Source organism: Pseudopodoces humilis, chromosome 9 (assembly GCF_049639895.1).
Source record: "Pseudopodoces humilis isolate 2021_Gansu_Grassland_sample_001 chromosome 9, ASM4963989v1, whole genome shotgun sequence".
In the NCBI taxonomy this organism is placed as follows: domain Eukaryota; kingdom Metazoa; phylum Chordata; class Aves; order Passeriformes; family Paridae; genus Pseudopodoces; species Pseudopodoces humilis.
In genome coordinates this window covers 32,238,787-32,254,443 of record NC_142208.1, presented here as the reverse complement: position 1 = coordinate 32,254,443, position 15,657 = coordinate 32,238,787, and the positions used below count along the sequence as shown (strand labels likewise).

Here is a 15,657-nt window from a genome sequence, read left to right as displayed (position 1 = left end):
GAATCTCCGTCCAGGTGACGTCAGAGACAACACCCCCCCCTCCAGCGCTCCCGCCGGCGCACGCGGGTCTCGCGAGACTGCGATGGGCGGGGCCGGGCCGGGCTAGGCCGGGGGGGAGGCACAACAAATATGGCGGCGGCGGGAGGCGGGAGCGGCGCGGGGCGGCGGCGGTGAGTGCTGCCTGTCCTCCCCTTCCCTTTTCTCTTCTCCCCTTCCGTCTGTTTCCCTCTCCCTTTCGCTCCTTCCCTCTCCTTCTGGGGCTTCCATGTGCCGTGACGGAGCCGGGCGGCGGGGGCGCGGGGCAGCGCTTGGGGAGGGCCGCGCTGCCCCGCCGGCAGCGGGGCCGGGTCAGCGGCGCAGCACCGAGGCTGCTCCCGTGATATGAAGCCGGGGGACCCAGACATCAGAGGAAACACAGAAATTACAGAATCACAGAAGTCACAGAATTAGTGAAGTCGCAGGATCACTGTAATCATAGAATCACAGAGTGGGTGAGGTTGGAAGGAATCAATCCGGTCCCACCTCCCTGCTCAGGCAGGGCCGCCTCAGAACATATGGCACAGGTTCTGGGGTATCTCCAGTGAGAGAGAGACTCCTTCTCTGGGCAGTCTGTTCCAGCGCTGTCACCCGCAGTGTAAAGAAGTTCTTCCTCATGTTCAGGTGGAACTTGTGCAACAGTCCCTGCCCGTTGCTCTGGTGCCCTGCCTGTTGCTGGGCCCCGGAGCAGAGCCCGGACCCTGCTCTGCCCCTCCCGGCACCCAGGGCTGAGGGCCCATCTCAGCTGAGGCTCCTCTCGAGGCTGAACAGCTCCCTCAGCCTTTCCTGGGCACCGAGATGCACCAGTCCCTTCAGCATCTTTGCTGCCCTTCACTGGATGCTCTCCAGAAGCTCCGTGTCTCTTGTCCCGAGGAGCCCAGAATGGGACCCGCGGGTTGCTCGGAGGTTTCCCGTGGCCGTGTCGCTTCCCACTCTGCCGTGGGCCGGAGGAGGAGGTGTGGGATCCACCGGGGTTGTTTGGGGCTCATGGCAGATCACGGGTGGCCACCGACGCTGTGCTTCACTCCCCATTCCCACCGTCAAACCTCCTTCAGGAGCACCGGGAAGGGCTTGGATGGAGTTTGGAATCCTTCCTGCTTTAATTTATTTGCTACGGAAAAGATGGAACAGAGAACATCCCCCTTTTTTCCCCTGGATTCCTTAAAAGAAGGTGGGATGCATACAAATGCTCAGTTATATGCATACATGTCCTTATGGATATTTTGTTTTCTTATAATTACTGCAGGATTAGTTCTGACTGTGTGTGTCAAACTGCTGGCTGTACTCTATGAACTGCTTTCTTTAGCAGCATTATTTAGGCAGAAAAATTCATTCTGGCACATTCTTTGACAGCAAACTTAGCTCACCTCAGTGCTGTGACCACTGTTCAGTCCAGCAGTTGTGCCTGGGTAGAAAATGAGTAACCGGTGCTCTGCTCCTGATTGTGTGAAGCTGGAGAAGGTGTGGTTGTGTCAGCAGAGCTCGGGTAACACCCGGTGTGATCAGCCCATCCCTGGTGTGTGAAACACGAGCTGGGCTGCTCAGTTTCTGATAATTGCATTTTCTGGTTTGCAGGAGTGACACAGCAAAGGATCAGATGTGCATTGTTCTCCCCTGAGAAGGAGCACTGCTGGCTGTATAGCTCTAAAAAATACCACATAAAATCACAGAAGTGTTTGAGCACACAAATGGGAGCTCTGGGTCATGTTTAAATTGTGGTGGCATCCCTACACTGGTGTAAAGAAAAGGATGAGTTTTTTCATGATAGATCAATGAGGTAGAGAAAGGAAGTTTTATGCAGTTGATCCCTAACCTGTTTATGAAATTTTATGTAATTTTCTTTCAAAATTAAATGCTTTTTTAAAAGCAATCATTGCAATCAAGTAAGTCTGAGAGAATTGGGATTGTTCAGCCTGGAGCAGGGAAGGCTTTGAGGTGACCTAATTGTGGCCTTTCAGTACATGAAAGGACACAAAAGAAGGAGAGGGAGAGAGACTATTTACAAGAGCCTGGAGTGACAGGACAAGAGGAAATTGCTTTAAACTCAGAGAGCAGGGTTAGATGGGACATTGGGAAGGAATTCCTCCCTGTGAGGGTGAGGAGGCCCTGGCAGAGGGTGCCCAGAGCAGCTGTGGCTGCCCCTGGATCCCTGGAAATGTCCAAGCCCAGGCTGGATGGGGCTTGGAGCAGCCTGGGACAGGGGAAAGTGGCCCTGCCCAAGGCAGGGGGTGGCACTGGATGGGATTTAAGGTCCCTTCCAATCCAAACTATTCTGTGATTCTATGAAATAAGTTTTAGTGCCTTACCCAAAGGCACACACAGATTCCCTGATAACACAAACCTTTGATGTTGTTTCAAATGGTTTAATTTCAAATTGTTATTCCTTATTATAATTCATGGAAAGTTAGTGTGGTCAGGACTCTGTGTTACATTGTCCTGTTTTTCTCTTCATATCTTCAATATTAGAGATATCTTTAATATTATAATTCATATCTCGATGTCTTTGTTTTATTGCAGAAGACACCAACAAATGGAACACAAATTAACTTAAGCCTACAGGAGGCTGGAAGAGGGTAGGTAGGTAGATACATAAAGATGTGTTCCAAACTAACTGCATGGTGATAATTAATGCTGGGAGTTGAGCACACTCAGGTAAGCTGTGAAAGAACATCCTCATCTGGATGCCAAAAATGAACAAACATCTGTAAGTAGCTTTGGATATGCAGGAGAAGGTATTTAAATGTGGTCTGTAACTCAGAAATTGAGTTTCTGTAGGTCGCCTAAGTACCTATTAAAAATAAAGAATATTCTTATTGAAATGGTAGCATTGTAGATTATTTCTGATTATAATCTGCAGAAATAATGTGGCAGACTTGTCTCCTGTCAAATGTATCCCAAGCTCTGTCTTCCCAAATTTATAGAGTTTTGTTATTTATACTCCCCAAAACAAGCCTGACCACTGTTTTCTGAGGAATATTTTAATCATTTCAGTGCAAAATAATGGATGGGATTAAGACTTTTACTCAGGATAGGAAAGTAAAATTTTGGGAGAACTCCCCACTGTGAAACAGTCTAAGGCTTCTTTCTAGCTTTGCTAATCACCAACATTCATTTGTTTCCCAACATTGCAGTTCCCATAATTGACTGACCCAAATCTGGGGTTTTTTGGAGCCAGATGTTTATTGGGAAACGGTCAATGAGTCAGAAGTGCCCTTCATGTGACATCCAGGAAACAGAGGATGCAGTCTTTGAAAAACTTTTACTGGAAGTGTGATTGTTTTAATAGAATTTAGAGCAGCAGAGTGTTAGAGCCCTGTCTTTCAAACACAAATATTTTTCAGGTTCTTTCTTATAACTCATGAGGGTTGGGAAGAGTAATGAACTCACGTTTCTTTTTTATTCCTTCTAGGGAAAGTGGAGAAGCTGTGCTCTGCTTTATATCTGATGTGTTGGGGTACATTTTGGAGCATGTTTGCTACTTAGCAGGGAACTAAAATTCAGGTATTATCCTTTTTTTTTTTTAAGGCAGGCTGATTTTTATTATTATGTATTTTTCTATTTTAAAATTTTATATACTGTTTTATTATTATGATATTGACCTGTTGCTGAAAACGATTTCCTCATAAATTGTATTCAGTGATCTTTAATGAGTTAAAAAACCAAAAACCAACCTTTGACTCATGCTGTGTGATAAAATTCTTCACTTAGAAAAATCCAAATGAAAACCTGAATTTGTGTTAATTAATGCAGCCAAATTAAATGACACTTGTTTTCTGAAAACATTTTCCCTTCTAGGCACTAGAGGTTTTAAATGAAAGATTCAATATGGGGGAAAAGAAGGCAGAACCGTTGGATTTTGTGAAGGATTTTCAGGAATATCTGACCCAGCAGACTCACCATGTCAATATGATTTCTGGATCAGTTACTGGTGACAAGGAAGTAGAGACTCTCCAGGGAGGTGAGCTGATTCCGATACCGTAAATTTGATTATTTTGAGAGTGACTTCAGTGTTCACAGTCCAGGTAATGCTGCAGCTGTTTGGAAGCATTTCTGCTAGTCTTTTTCAGGTCACAAAGGATGTGTATGTACTTTTGTTTTAATCAGGGTATGTTTTTATAATCCTCTATATTTAAAGACCAAGGGCAGAGAGAAGCAAAAGCTGTTTGGTAATTGCTCACAGTGTGATAGATGGTGTCCCACAGATTGTTCATTAAAATCTGTGTTGCATTGTTCACAGCTGGGACAGAAGGTGATCAGAATGGTCTGGATCATCCTTCTGTCGAAGTTTCACTGGATGAAAACTCAGGAATGTTGGTGGATGGGTTTGAAAGGACTTTTGATGGAAAGTTAAAGTGTCGATACTGCAACTACGCCAGCAAAGGAACAGCACGGCTCATAGAGCACATCAGGATTCACACAGGTATGGGATGTTCTGCTCTGCCTGGCTGGGAGGCCTTGGGCTGTTTACTCAGTGTTGGGATTTGCATGTCAGGAGTTGGCAAGCTCAAGCAGTGTGAGAGTTCTTAACAATAACTGGATATTGGTGGGATTTTATAGCCCGTTTTTGTAAAGGTGTGCCATGTACCTATTTAAATTTAATGGAAATCCCTACTGACATTTATTATTATAAGTAAGTGTATGAGAGTAAAGGTAAGCATGAAGCTTCAATGTAAATTCAAGGGCTCTAAAAATGTATTTTAGTTTTTCTGTGCTGGTGAGAAAAGTGACAAATGTACATGTTTTTACACAGAGATTTATAGGGCCTTTTCTTCCTCTGTCATTTAGCCGTGAAAATATTCTTGTTCTGCACAGCATTCTAGATGTGGAAGTAGAAAGCATAGTAATAAGAATAAAGTTGCTGGTAGAACACTCAAATGTGAGGACATACCGTCAAGTAAGTGACTGTTAGCAGTAGTAAACAGAAAAATTATCAGCTGTGGCTTGTTAAGGAACATTTTCCAGTGTTGGATGTATAAACCTGAAAAGCAAAACTCATAAAGGTTAGAATATCCTAAACTGTTCTGACAGTTCCAACTTCATGGCAAATGAGAGAAAACAAAAAAAAAAATAGGTGCTTGTGAAGTCTGTCAAGTGTATCACACCAATACAGAAGACTTCAGGGTGTTAAGCACAGCAGAAAAAAATTGTGTCCTGCAAAGAATGAAAGTTTTTACAGGTTTTTCAGTCTGGACTGTCCCAAAACTTCCAAGTGTCTCTTCCAGTGATTTTGGGTAGGTGGTGTTTTGGGACTCACCTGTTGTAACTGGGATGTAATTGTAGCTCTCCTCAGGTACAGTTAGTCAGATTCTCACCTTGCTGGGAGCCATTCCTTCTACACAGCAGCTCCCTGTCTGGATTTTGGGGAAGGTGGCGCTCCTTGCACTGGCCCTGCAGTGTTGGTTTGTTTCAACAGGGCATAATGGGGTAGGAAATGGCAACCAGCCAGAAATCAGAGAGTTCTGAGGTTCAGATTCTAAAGACCTGGTAAAATCTTCTCTTGTGTCTTCCATAACAAGAAAAGTTATGGTTTAGTTTTCCTGGTTTCGTTGGTTTTTTCATTCAAGAAAAGAAGATCCAAGGCCTGAGTGTTGTTTTGCTTGGAAGGCTGGCAGAGGGCCAGGTGATGGACTGCTTGTTCTGTGAAGGCTGGGATGAGTCAGCATTGAAATAGGGCAGTGGCAGCTGACTCATAGCCTCAGAGCAGTGTAAATGAACAGGTACAGCATCCTGGACATCTGCCAAAGGAATTGTGACCCAGGCACGAGCATCCAATCATCATCATCATCATCATTATTATTGTTGTTATTATTATTATTATATGTAGTCTACTGCAGGATTGATTTCATGCTGAGTCTGACAGTAGGTAACACAGCTCACCAGCTGTGTTGTGCTACATGTGATGCAAAACTTTTATCTCTGTGTAATGAGTTTAGAATGAGATCACATTGACAAGTTCTCTGTGAATGCAGGGAGTTTGTCAATCTTCTCATACCGTTTTACCAAGTCTCCAGATCTTTACCCATCCTTGTGTGTATATCTATGAGTACAGGGAGGTGCTCATGGAGAAATCGTGGTTTTACTTGGTGCAAAGAAGGTACTTAGTGGTAGCACAAAAATTGATTTCTTTCCTCTTGGAGAGCCAGTGACGTTGGAGGAATAAAATAAATCTATTTGGTATCCCAGACTGTGATTCCAAACTGTGGAGTGCTCATCAGTCACATGACAGGGATTAGAAACTGAGCTGACACTCTAGATAGGAAGGGTAAGATGATCTTCCATTTCAGCACCTGAGCACACATCAGATCCTTTAGGCACTTCTGACATTGCAGACCTGTGTCTGTAGCTCATGGAAGATCAGTCTTTCAACAGAAAATCAGAAGTCCTGAAGTGCTGTGTTGCAAATGTGTTGGCCTGTTATTACGTTACAAAGTTTTCTGAGTATTTTTAAAGAAGTTAATATGAGTATCTATAAATTTCATTTAATAGAAGAGCAAAGTTCTACATGTGCAAAGGAGATGATGGTCTCGCTGATCATCAGCCCGTTCCCCATCTGGAAGAGCACACAGCTCTCCAGGGAATACCTGGCTTTTGTTTTCCTTTAGAACTCTTCAGCCACAAGATCCTTTTTCAAAGCTCAGTTCTTGAGTGGCTGCCTGTGTGCGTGGGTTATTCAGATGGTAGTTCCAGGATGTTTGGGAGTGGGGATGTTTGGGAGGTCCCAGAAGATCCCCTCCCTCAGTGTTGAAACAGAGTTACCATGAGGAATAGCAACATTTTGGTGGTACAGACATTCCCCTGTTCCCCTGTGCACTGCTTGGATGAGGGGGAGGTTGGATCCGGTTCAGGGCACCGCACAAACATCACTGCATTCAGTCCTTGGCATTGTTGCTGCAATTCCCAGGCAGGTTGTGCGTTGTGCCGATTCCACTCAGGATTTTTCCATGTGCTGATGGTCCCTTGGGTGAGGCAGAGCTGTCCCAGTGTTCTCCACTCTCCCAGGATACGCAGCTGAGCTCGAGGCTGGCTGAAGTTTGACGAGCAGCTCACAAAGAGCCCCTCTGTGCTCCACAAGAAGCCTTTTCCAGGCATCCCGAGGTGCTGTGGGCTAATCTGTTCTGATTTTCTAGGGGAGAAACCGCACAGGTGCCACCTGTGTCCCTTTGCCTCAGCCTACGAGCGTCACCTGGAGGCTCACATGCGGTCCCACACCGGGGAGAAGCCCTACAAGTGTGAGCTGTGCTCCTTCCGCTGCAGCGACCGCAGCAACCTGTCCCACCACCGCCGCCGCAAGCACAAGATGGTGCCCATCAAGGGGACGAGGTCTTCCCTGAGCAGCAAGAAGATGTGGGGGGTTCTGCAGAAGAAGACCAGCAATTTGGGGTACAGCAGAAGAGCATTAATTAATCTGAGTCCGCCTTCCATGGTGGTACAGAAACCAGACTACCTTAATGATTTCACCCATGAAATCCCCAATATCCAGACTGAGGCGTACGAGAGCATGACAAAAACGACTCAGAGCGGTGGCTTGCCAAGGGATCCACAGGACCTCATGGTGGATAATCCTTTAAACCAGCTCTCCACGTTAGCAGGACAGTTGTCCAGCTTGCCACCCGAAAACCAAACTCCAGGCTCTCCTGACGTTGTTTCCTGTCAAGACGAAAAGCCTTTCATGATACAGCAGCCTGCTGCACCTGCAGTAGTTTCAGCTGTATCAGCAAATATTCCTCAGAATTCCTCTCCGACCAGCCCTGATTCCCGGCCCACACACAATCAAAGGAACTACAGTCCCGTGGCGGGGCCCAGCAGTGACCGCAGTGCCCACACCAGCACGCCCAGTATCAGCAACAGCCAGCCAAGTACCCCGGCTCCAGCCCTGCCGGTGCAGGACCCTCAGCTGCTGCACCACTGCCCACACTGTGACATGTACTTTGCGGACAATATCCTTTACACCATCCACATGGGATGCCACGGATTTGAAAATCCTTTCCAGTGTAACATTTGTGGGTGTAAGTGTAAAAACAAGTACGACTTTGCTTGCCACTTTGCAAGAGGCCAACATAATCAACATTGACTGAGAACACGCTTTCGTTTAGTTTTTTAACATATTACAGTCTATTTTTCATACTTGCTGATGGAAAGCTTGCACATTCCCATAAGGAATCTTCACATTAATCGGTTCGACAGAGGAGGCAAATTGATTTCTGTGTTCTTGTAAAACTTGCCAGGGAAGTTTTGTATCTGACTCAGTTGCTGTTTTATATGTAGCCTTTCAAGAAAAGCCAAGAGTGCTATAAGAGTTGGAATGCATTTACATGCTGTGGTTGCTAAATTTAAGTTGCTTGCACTTAATCCCAATAAACATTCTGCAAGTGGAGAAGCAGAGCGTGTGTCCTGATCCATAGGATGTCATTCCCAGATCATTTAGTTGGCAAGACAAGATATATTATCCATAAAATACGAAAGGTCAATGCAATGACACATTGTGTAGAGATAGGACAAGGAGGAATGGCTTCATGGTGACAGAGGGCAAGGTTAGATAGGACATTGGGCAGGAATTGTTCCCTGTGAGGGTGGGCAGGCCCTGGCACAGGTGCCCAGAGAAGCTGGGGCTGCCCCTGGATCCCTGGCAGTGCCCAAGGCCAGGCTGGACATTGGGGCTTGGAAGCACCCTGGGACAGTGGAAGGTATCCCTCCTTTAAGATCCTTTCCAACCCCAACCATTCTGTGACTTTGGAGAAATCCTTAAAAACCTGGCTACTCAAACAAACAGACGCAATTTTCACATACAAATTCATTTTGATGTAAAAGTTGCTTTAATCTGATGAAGGTTAATAATAGGTTTTTGTGTAGTATAGTCTAAACTCTTGATGCTAGGACTTACAATTTAACTATTAGCACAAAACTAGAAGATAACAGGTTATTGTGAATAAAACTAAGGTAGGGAAAAAAAAAGCTAAAAGCCTGTCATTCATGAATTATAGAAACAAAAAAAGTAAGATACCTTATTTTACCTACACTCTACAAAATTTTACATTGTTTTTCAGAGGAGGCAATTTTTAGAGACATAATGTAGAGCCTGTAGAACTAATATATATTCTGTGAGATTTCTAACTGCCTTAAACCGAGCTGTACAGATATTTAAAATTTGCACAATTTGACTTCTGTCCTGCTGATAGAAGTTCTGATAGAAACAAACAAGAAGTTTACAAATTAAAACTCCTTTGTTCAGTTTTATGTTGGGCCAGGCTTCAGCTGCGAGGTTGCCTGTATTTTTGAGAGTTGTATAATCCAGTTTATTGGTACCTCTTGCTTTTTCTGGGCTCCAGGCAGGATGCAAAGGAAAACTGGCTGACTACACTGAAGTTGTGTTTAGGAATTGTAGATGCAAATGGTAACTGAAGTTGTTTATTTTGTTTCATAATGTACACTCATCTTTAGAAGCCCTCAGGCTAAAGGACAGGCACTTTAACATAAACCTGAATAAAACATCTAATTAAAATTAATAATAACTTTATGTGCTAGATAAGAATTTGAGACATTAAAAATAAAGGAAGAACTGTTACTTTTCCCATATTTAGACATGCACTTTTACCTTGGTTTGTCCTACTTAAGACAAATTAAAGCTTCCCTTATATATTCTCCTTTTCCTATTAACATACCATGTTTTCTTAAAAGCAAGGATATTTGATTAATGTTCCACAAGTCAGAGGTTGGACTCTGAATAGCAAATGTTTGGTTTATTCAAATTTATATTGTTATGGGAACTAAAACTTCCTGAAACCAATGGAAAAACGGTGGTCAAGATGAGCTCAATGGAGGAAAGCCACCTGTGTAAGAATTTTAGCTGTAGAAGTAATTTTGACTTTAATTAAACAGAAATTTGATTACCAGACATGTTTCTGTCTACCTGACTGACCTACTGTTGAATTTCTGTGCTTGAGAGACAGGGTTCTTGGCTGTGCAGACTTATAGTAATGAGGTTGAAAATCTGCCAATGAAGTGGTTCCAGTGTAGTGAAGATGAACAATAACACTGCCACTCTTAAAATTTGTTTAGTTTTCAGGCCTGGTTCAGAATTCATTTTGCTGGATTTGTAAGACAGAATGTTTCCATTTTACATTGTGACACTCTATAATTCCAAAATATTTCATTGTTGCTTTATACGTTTTAGATTTATAAGTAAAACTGCAAGTCTGTGTGTGTAAACATCCTTTATTTTAAGGAGTAGAAGCTGATTGAACTGGAATCCAGTTAGAAGTTACTGCTCCTGGACAGGTTTTGGAATCAAATTTTTTTCCAGTCAGAGGGCAGAAGCTGCAGCTCTCTTTGGATTGCACATTGAACAATTCTACAATTTAAATTTGGCTCAAATATAATGTTAGAATAAGAGACATTCCTCTTGAAGACTTTACGATTAGAAATGTATGGAAGTGGTTTTCCTTGCCTTTTTGATAGATGATGCCATCTCCTATGATGACTCCTGAACCACCATGGCCTTGAGCAAAACTAAAGATAGGTTACTAATGGAGGAGTTGGGAGCAGGAGGAAGCCTGTGAGATCTCATGGAAAAGGGACCCTTGTTCAGGAGGGGATCCTGATGTGGGGAAATGTATGTTCTTAATAACAGAACTCAGTATGAAAAAATCTATCCCCAAGCCTTGCAAATTGTTGTTTGGAAGGATTTTCCTGCTGCTGCCTGGATACCATTGGTTCTGCTCATGAGGAAGTAAGGGAAAGATTAATTGGGATATCTGTGAACGGTTGAGGAATGAAAAACCTCTTTTCCCTGTTTCCTTGGGCAAACTCCTCAGTGCAGAGGTTGTTCTTGGGCAGCAGCAGCTTTGGTGCTCATCCCTTTGCTCTGCAGCAGATCCCTGGGGTGGATCCCTGTGTCCTTCCCAGGACTAGGATTGTTCCCTGATCACACCCTGTGCTCAGTAGTGCCAAACAATGCCCTGACATCATTGTCCCCTTCTATCAACTGAGGAGCTTTGGAAGGTGTATTTTCCTATTTTTCATGATTTATACATACTATTGACTATAATTGAAAGACCAGAGTTGGTACTGGCAAATTCTTTCCAAGTATGATCCCAGAGTCAGTGAGAGAGACTTGTCCAGGATTCTGGGATTGAGCCCTTAGTTAAAAGAACTTTTCATATTGAGTACTCCATGTGCTACACTGCAATTACTTGGTTTGTTTTTCTTTGTTTTTGTTTGTTTGGTTTGGTTTTTTTTTAACCCAAATCCTTATATTCTAAGGTAATAGGTGATTAGCATTTTAACTGTTATTAATGGAAGTTTGGGAAGGAGATGGAATTTTTCCATAGCTCGGTTCTGTTAAGTTCTGTAGTTGCAAAACATGAACTTTGTGGGTTTTTTTTTTTTTATTGTCATAGCTTATTTTATAGTTTTGTGGACATTTCTAACATGCACTATTTATAGGACTCAATACACATTTACTGTTTTGAGACTGAATATTCCAATGGATATTTGAATATTTGAACATCTTCATTATCTCAGTTAATACTTAAACTGTGAGGGAGGCAATAGAAAAAATAGTTGTTTTTTCACAGACACATTTTTAGATGAAGAGGATTTAGATATAAAGTGTTGATTGGCATTTCAATATAAAACTCAGTGCTGGGAGACACTTTCCAGCAGTGTTTTCCAACTAAATAATCTGTTACTGTTTGTTTTGTTCCAGAATGTTTTGGGGGTTTATTTTTGTTTCTTTTTGACAAAGGGAATGTAATTTAGAAGTCTTCACTGGCAAGTTTTCTACTAATTTTAAGCATCTTTGAAAATCTAGAGCAAATGGATGTTCTGCTGCAGGAAATCTCTCTCCTGCTAAAGCATTTTTCATTGAGCAATCTTTGTGTATGTTCTTCTAAGTACCTACTTTGTTAATAATATCTATTTCACTGTAAAGAGCAGACTTTATGCAAAAATGAAACCTGTTAAGAGTTGTAAAATAAATTTTAATGTTAGTGAACGTTTTTGAGATGACAAGGTTAATTCTGAAATAACTCCATCTCGTGTAGTTCATGTTGTGAAGCTTTGCTTTTGTAAGATATGAATAAAATAACACTTTCTAATTAGGTCTCATGTCAATTCTTAATTGCATGTCCTTCCATAGGTGGAGCTGGTGATTTCCCAAGTGCTTGTCCTGGGTTAACTCTCTGATTCTGTGAAATTTAAATCTCAGGATGGTTTGCTCTTGGCTTTATCTCCACAGCCCAAAACAGCTTGGTGAGACTTGATTAAACTGTTTCTCTTCCATATCCTGGGGAGAAGAGGCATAGGAGCTCCAGAGGAGGGAGATGTACCTCAGATCTCTCAGCAGCAGTGCTTAGAGTACTGCATTTGAAATACTTTGGACTCCTAAACACCCAACATTCTCTATGTCATTATTTTAAAATATATTTATTTACTAGACTGGTTGCCTCATGTTGGAATGAAGAAATAACACTTGTATCAGGGTCAGAATGTTGGGTTTTCAAACTCTTTCCTTGCCTCAAGTCTTCCAAAAATCCTGCTTTCAGTTTGTTGAGTTCCTCTGCCAAGCTCTTCATCTCACTTGGGAGAATGTTTTTACCTAAAAGAAAATTGAAGCTGAACTTTTGACTTCATGCTTACAGAAAAAATCACAGAACCACAGAATATCCTGAGTTGGAAGGGACCCACAAGGATCCAGTCCAGCTCCTGGCCCTGCCCAGACACCCCAACAATCCCACCTGGGCATCCCTGGGAGTGTTATCCAAACTCCTGGAGCTCTGGCAGCCTCGGGGCCTTGCCCATTCTCTGGGGAGCCTGGGCAGTGCCAGCCCCCTCTGGGGAGAACCTTTCCTGAAATCCAACCTAAACCCCCTGACACAGCTCCAGCTGTCCCCTCCTGTCCCTGGTCACAGAGAGAAGCCTGAACACAGGCACAGAGCTGAGCTCTACAGTTAAGCACACTGAGTTCCTCCTCATATAAATCATAGGACAGTGCAGACTGCAAAACCCCTGTCCTTACTGACGTGTCCCAAAACAGTATTAAAATCCCCTAAAATGCTGCTTTGTACTAAATGGGTTTATTAAACCTGTACTTAATACAGTTAATAAATATACTGGTTTTTAAATCTACAAACTTCTACAAATAACACTGATCAGAGTTGTGAAGGTGTTGCTGGGAGAGGATTCCTGAACAGTTTACCCCGAGGGAATTTCAGGGACTGTTTCCCACTGCCAGTTAGCACCTAGGATAGGTAGGAGAGGTACCTTTGGCATCCTGCATTGCCTGAGAGATGATTCTCCTGCACGCCTGGTCAGCCTGATGGACAGCACTGGCTGCACAGATGGCTCGAGCTGCTTCCTGGCCAGGGCCACCAGGAAGGAAGAAAACAAGCAAACACTTTGAATTTATTTGACTTTTGAAGTGCTATTTGAAAACAACCCATTAGCAGCACCTCAGTCAGCACCCAAAGCTATGCCCTGAAGCCCAGCAGTGCTACCTTTTGCTCCGTGTCCTCCTCGTTTGGCCTCTCCGGATTTTCCAAAGCAGTGGTCAGCAAGTTCATGATCTGCTCACTAAGAAAACAAACAAAGAGTAAACCATGGCAATCAAACAGATACACTTTTTTCTTTTCTAATGATGCCACAGAAAACAAAACAAGTTTTCAGTTAAATTTTTTAGGCTGTCAGCGAAATAATCTGCAATGAAAAACAGTTACAACTCAAATGATTTCCAGCCTTAGCATTTCAGACAATTTACACAGATTTTCAGTGACAGGATAGGAATGCTGTGAGTTTTAACTTTGCAGAGGATGGTGGCTGTGAGCCCCCTGGATTCTGTGTAACTGCCTGGCTTCCAAAAATCACCACTGGAATATTTTTTACAGATTGTGTAGATACAATAAGAAGCTTCTACCACTGAAAATAGCACTTAGGGAAAACTCTAGGATCAATCCAGTAACGTACTTGTCCTCTGAGATGCAATCAGAACTACTCAGAATGAGGCTGTGCTTCTCCCAAGTGTTTTTCCTGAGATCTGGCATTTCTGTTTTCCTTGCCATTAATTGTATTGTCTGCTCAGGCACAGGATCACTTCTGAGGCGATTCCTCTGCAGGCAGCATTCCAGAGGACACTCTAAAAATAACTGGCAGAAGCCCAGGGAATCTAAAAAGAACAGAACCAGACAGTTTTATCTTTAAACAGTTCAAGTAACAATTTCTGAGAGCAACATGCAGGAGACAGGCTCTGCATGAATGAGGAGCTTCTGCACTGGTTCTGAGCCTGACATGAAAACAAATCTAGACAGGGAACATAATTTTATCTTCAGACAAGTAATGTCTGAGATCAGCACAGAGAATCATGGAATGGTTTGGGTTGGAAGGGACCTTAAAGCCCATCTCATTCCACCCTCTGCCATGGGCAGGGACACCTTCCCCTGTCCCAGGCTGCTCCAAGCCCTGTCCAACCTGGCCTCGGACACTTCCAGTGAGCCAGGGGCTACCCACCCTTACAGCCAGGAATTCCTTCCCAATATCCCATCCAGCCCTGCCCTCTGGCACTGGGAAGACATTTCCCTTGCCCTGTCATTCCATGCCCTTGTCCAAAGTCCCTCTCCAGCTCTGAGAGCCTCCTTACGAACTGGAAGGTGCTTCAAGGCTGCTCCAGGAAGGGGTCTACAGGACCCACCAATTTACAATAGGACAGTAACAAAGTTACATTGATTGCTACTCTATTACAGGTATCCAGCAATCAGAATAACCAACGTTCCAAGAGAGCACTTGAAAGACGGCAGCTGAAGTGCACTGAATTTCCTACAAACACCCTCATGCCGAAGATCAAGGAATAATTACATTTGCGGGCCAGCTGGTACACCTCGTAGCGCATGCTCTGGTAATAGAAGTTGTCATCCAGCAGGAGGAGAAGCGGCCGGGAGGCGGCTCCGGCGTCACCCTCCGCGGCGGGCAGCAGCCCCTCCCGGCGGCAGCAGCCCAGGAAGCGCTCCCAGCCCGGCTGCGCGGGGCCGGGCAGCGGCGCCCCGGTGAGCAGCGCCCGCAGGAATCCCTCCAGGCACTGCAGCAGCTCGCGGCGGCTCTGCTTCCAACCGGGCAGCTGTGGCGAGAGAAAGGCGAGCGATCACGGCCCCGCATCGCCGCTGCTGAGCGCTCCCGCCCTCCCCGGGCCCCGCCGTGAGGGGACCCGGCCCGGCCGCGTCCCGTTGCCCGGCAACTGCGGTCGCACGCAGTGACGTAAAAGGCGCGCCCGACCGGCCAATGAGCGCAGCCGCACTGACCAATGGGGACGGCTCTGGCGGGCCCGCCCCCGGCGCGCGCGGCCGGAAGGCCTCCGGCGGGATGAGCTCGTCGTATTCAAACAGAGCGCAGGCCCAGCCCCGGCGCTGCGGCAGCCGGCGGCTCAGGGCGCGGGCCAGGGTGGACTTGCCGGCGGCGGGCAGCCCGCACAGCAGGCACAGCCCCACCCGGGCGCCGCCGCCGCTGATCCCCCTCTGGTGCTGCTGCTCCGCCGCCAGCGCTGCCGCTCCCGCCGCTTCCGCCGGCGCTGTGCGCATGCGCCGGGCTCGCGCCGCGGGGCGCCCCCTGGCGGGCTCGGCGCAGCGACAGAGGCAGGAG

General features: G+C 45.0%; 2 protein-coding genes across 5 annotated transcripts; one reads left to right on the top strand and one right to left on the bottom strand.

Annotated features, from left to right (window-relative positions):
- Positions 1-65: 65 nt before the first annotated feature.
- Positions 66-12,134, top strand: IKZF5 (IKAROS family zinc finger 5). 4 transcript variants are annotated; one of them, XM_088059565.1, is made up of 6 exons: positions 66-170; positions 2,554-2,609; positions 3,446-3,537; positions 3,832-3,994; positions 4,274-4,456; positions 7,164-12,134. In XM_088059565.1, the coding sequence occupies exons 4-6, from the start codon at positions 3,862-3,864 to the stop codon at positions 8,105-8,107; spliced, it is 1,260 nt and encodes a 419-aa protein (XP_087915691.1). In that variant the 5' UTR covers positions 66-170; positions 2,554-2,609; positions 3,446-3,537; positions 3,832-3,861; the 3' UTR covers positions 8,108-12,134. The 4 variants fall into 4 exon arrangements, with proteins under 4 accessions (XP_087915691.1, XP_005528880.1, XP_014113182.1 ...); XM_005528823.3 differs by having other exon boundaries at positions 2,554-2,613; XM_014257707.2 differs by lacking the exon at positions 66-170 and adding an exon at positions 482-1,207.
- Positions 12,135-12,234: 100 nt separating this feature from the next.
- PSTK (phosphoseryl-tRNA kinase) lies at positions 12,235-15,596 on the bottom strand. The gene is made up of 6 exons (XM_005528861.3): positions 15,321-15,596; positions 14,881-15,139; positions 13,996-14,194; positions 13,530-13,605; positions 13,297-13,390; positions 12,235-12,631 (listed from the first exon to the last, which is right to left on the bottom strand). Exons 1-6 carry the CDS (start codon positions 15,594-15,596, stop codon positions 12,444-12,446), a joined length of 1,092 nt encoding a protein of 363 aa, XP_005528918.2. The 3' UTR covers positions 12,235-12,443.
- Between the last annotated feature and the right edge of the window lie 61 nt (positions 15,597-15,657).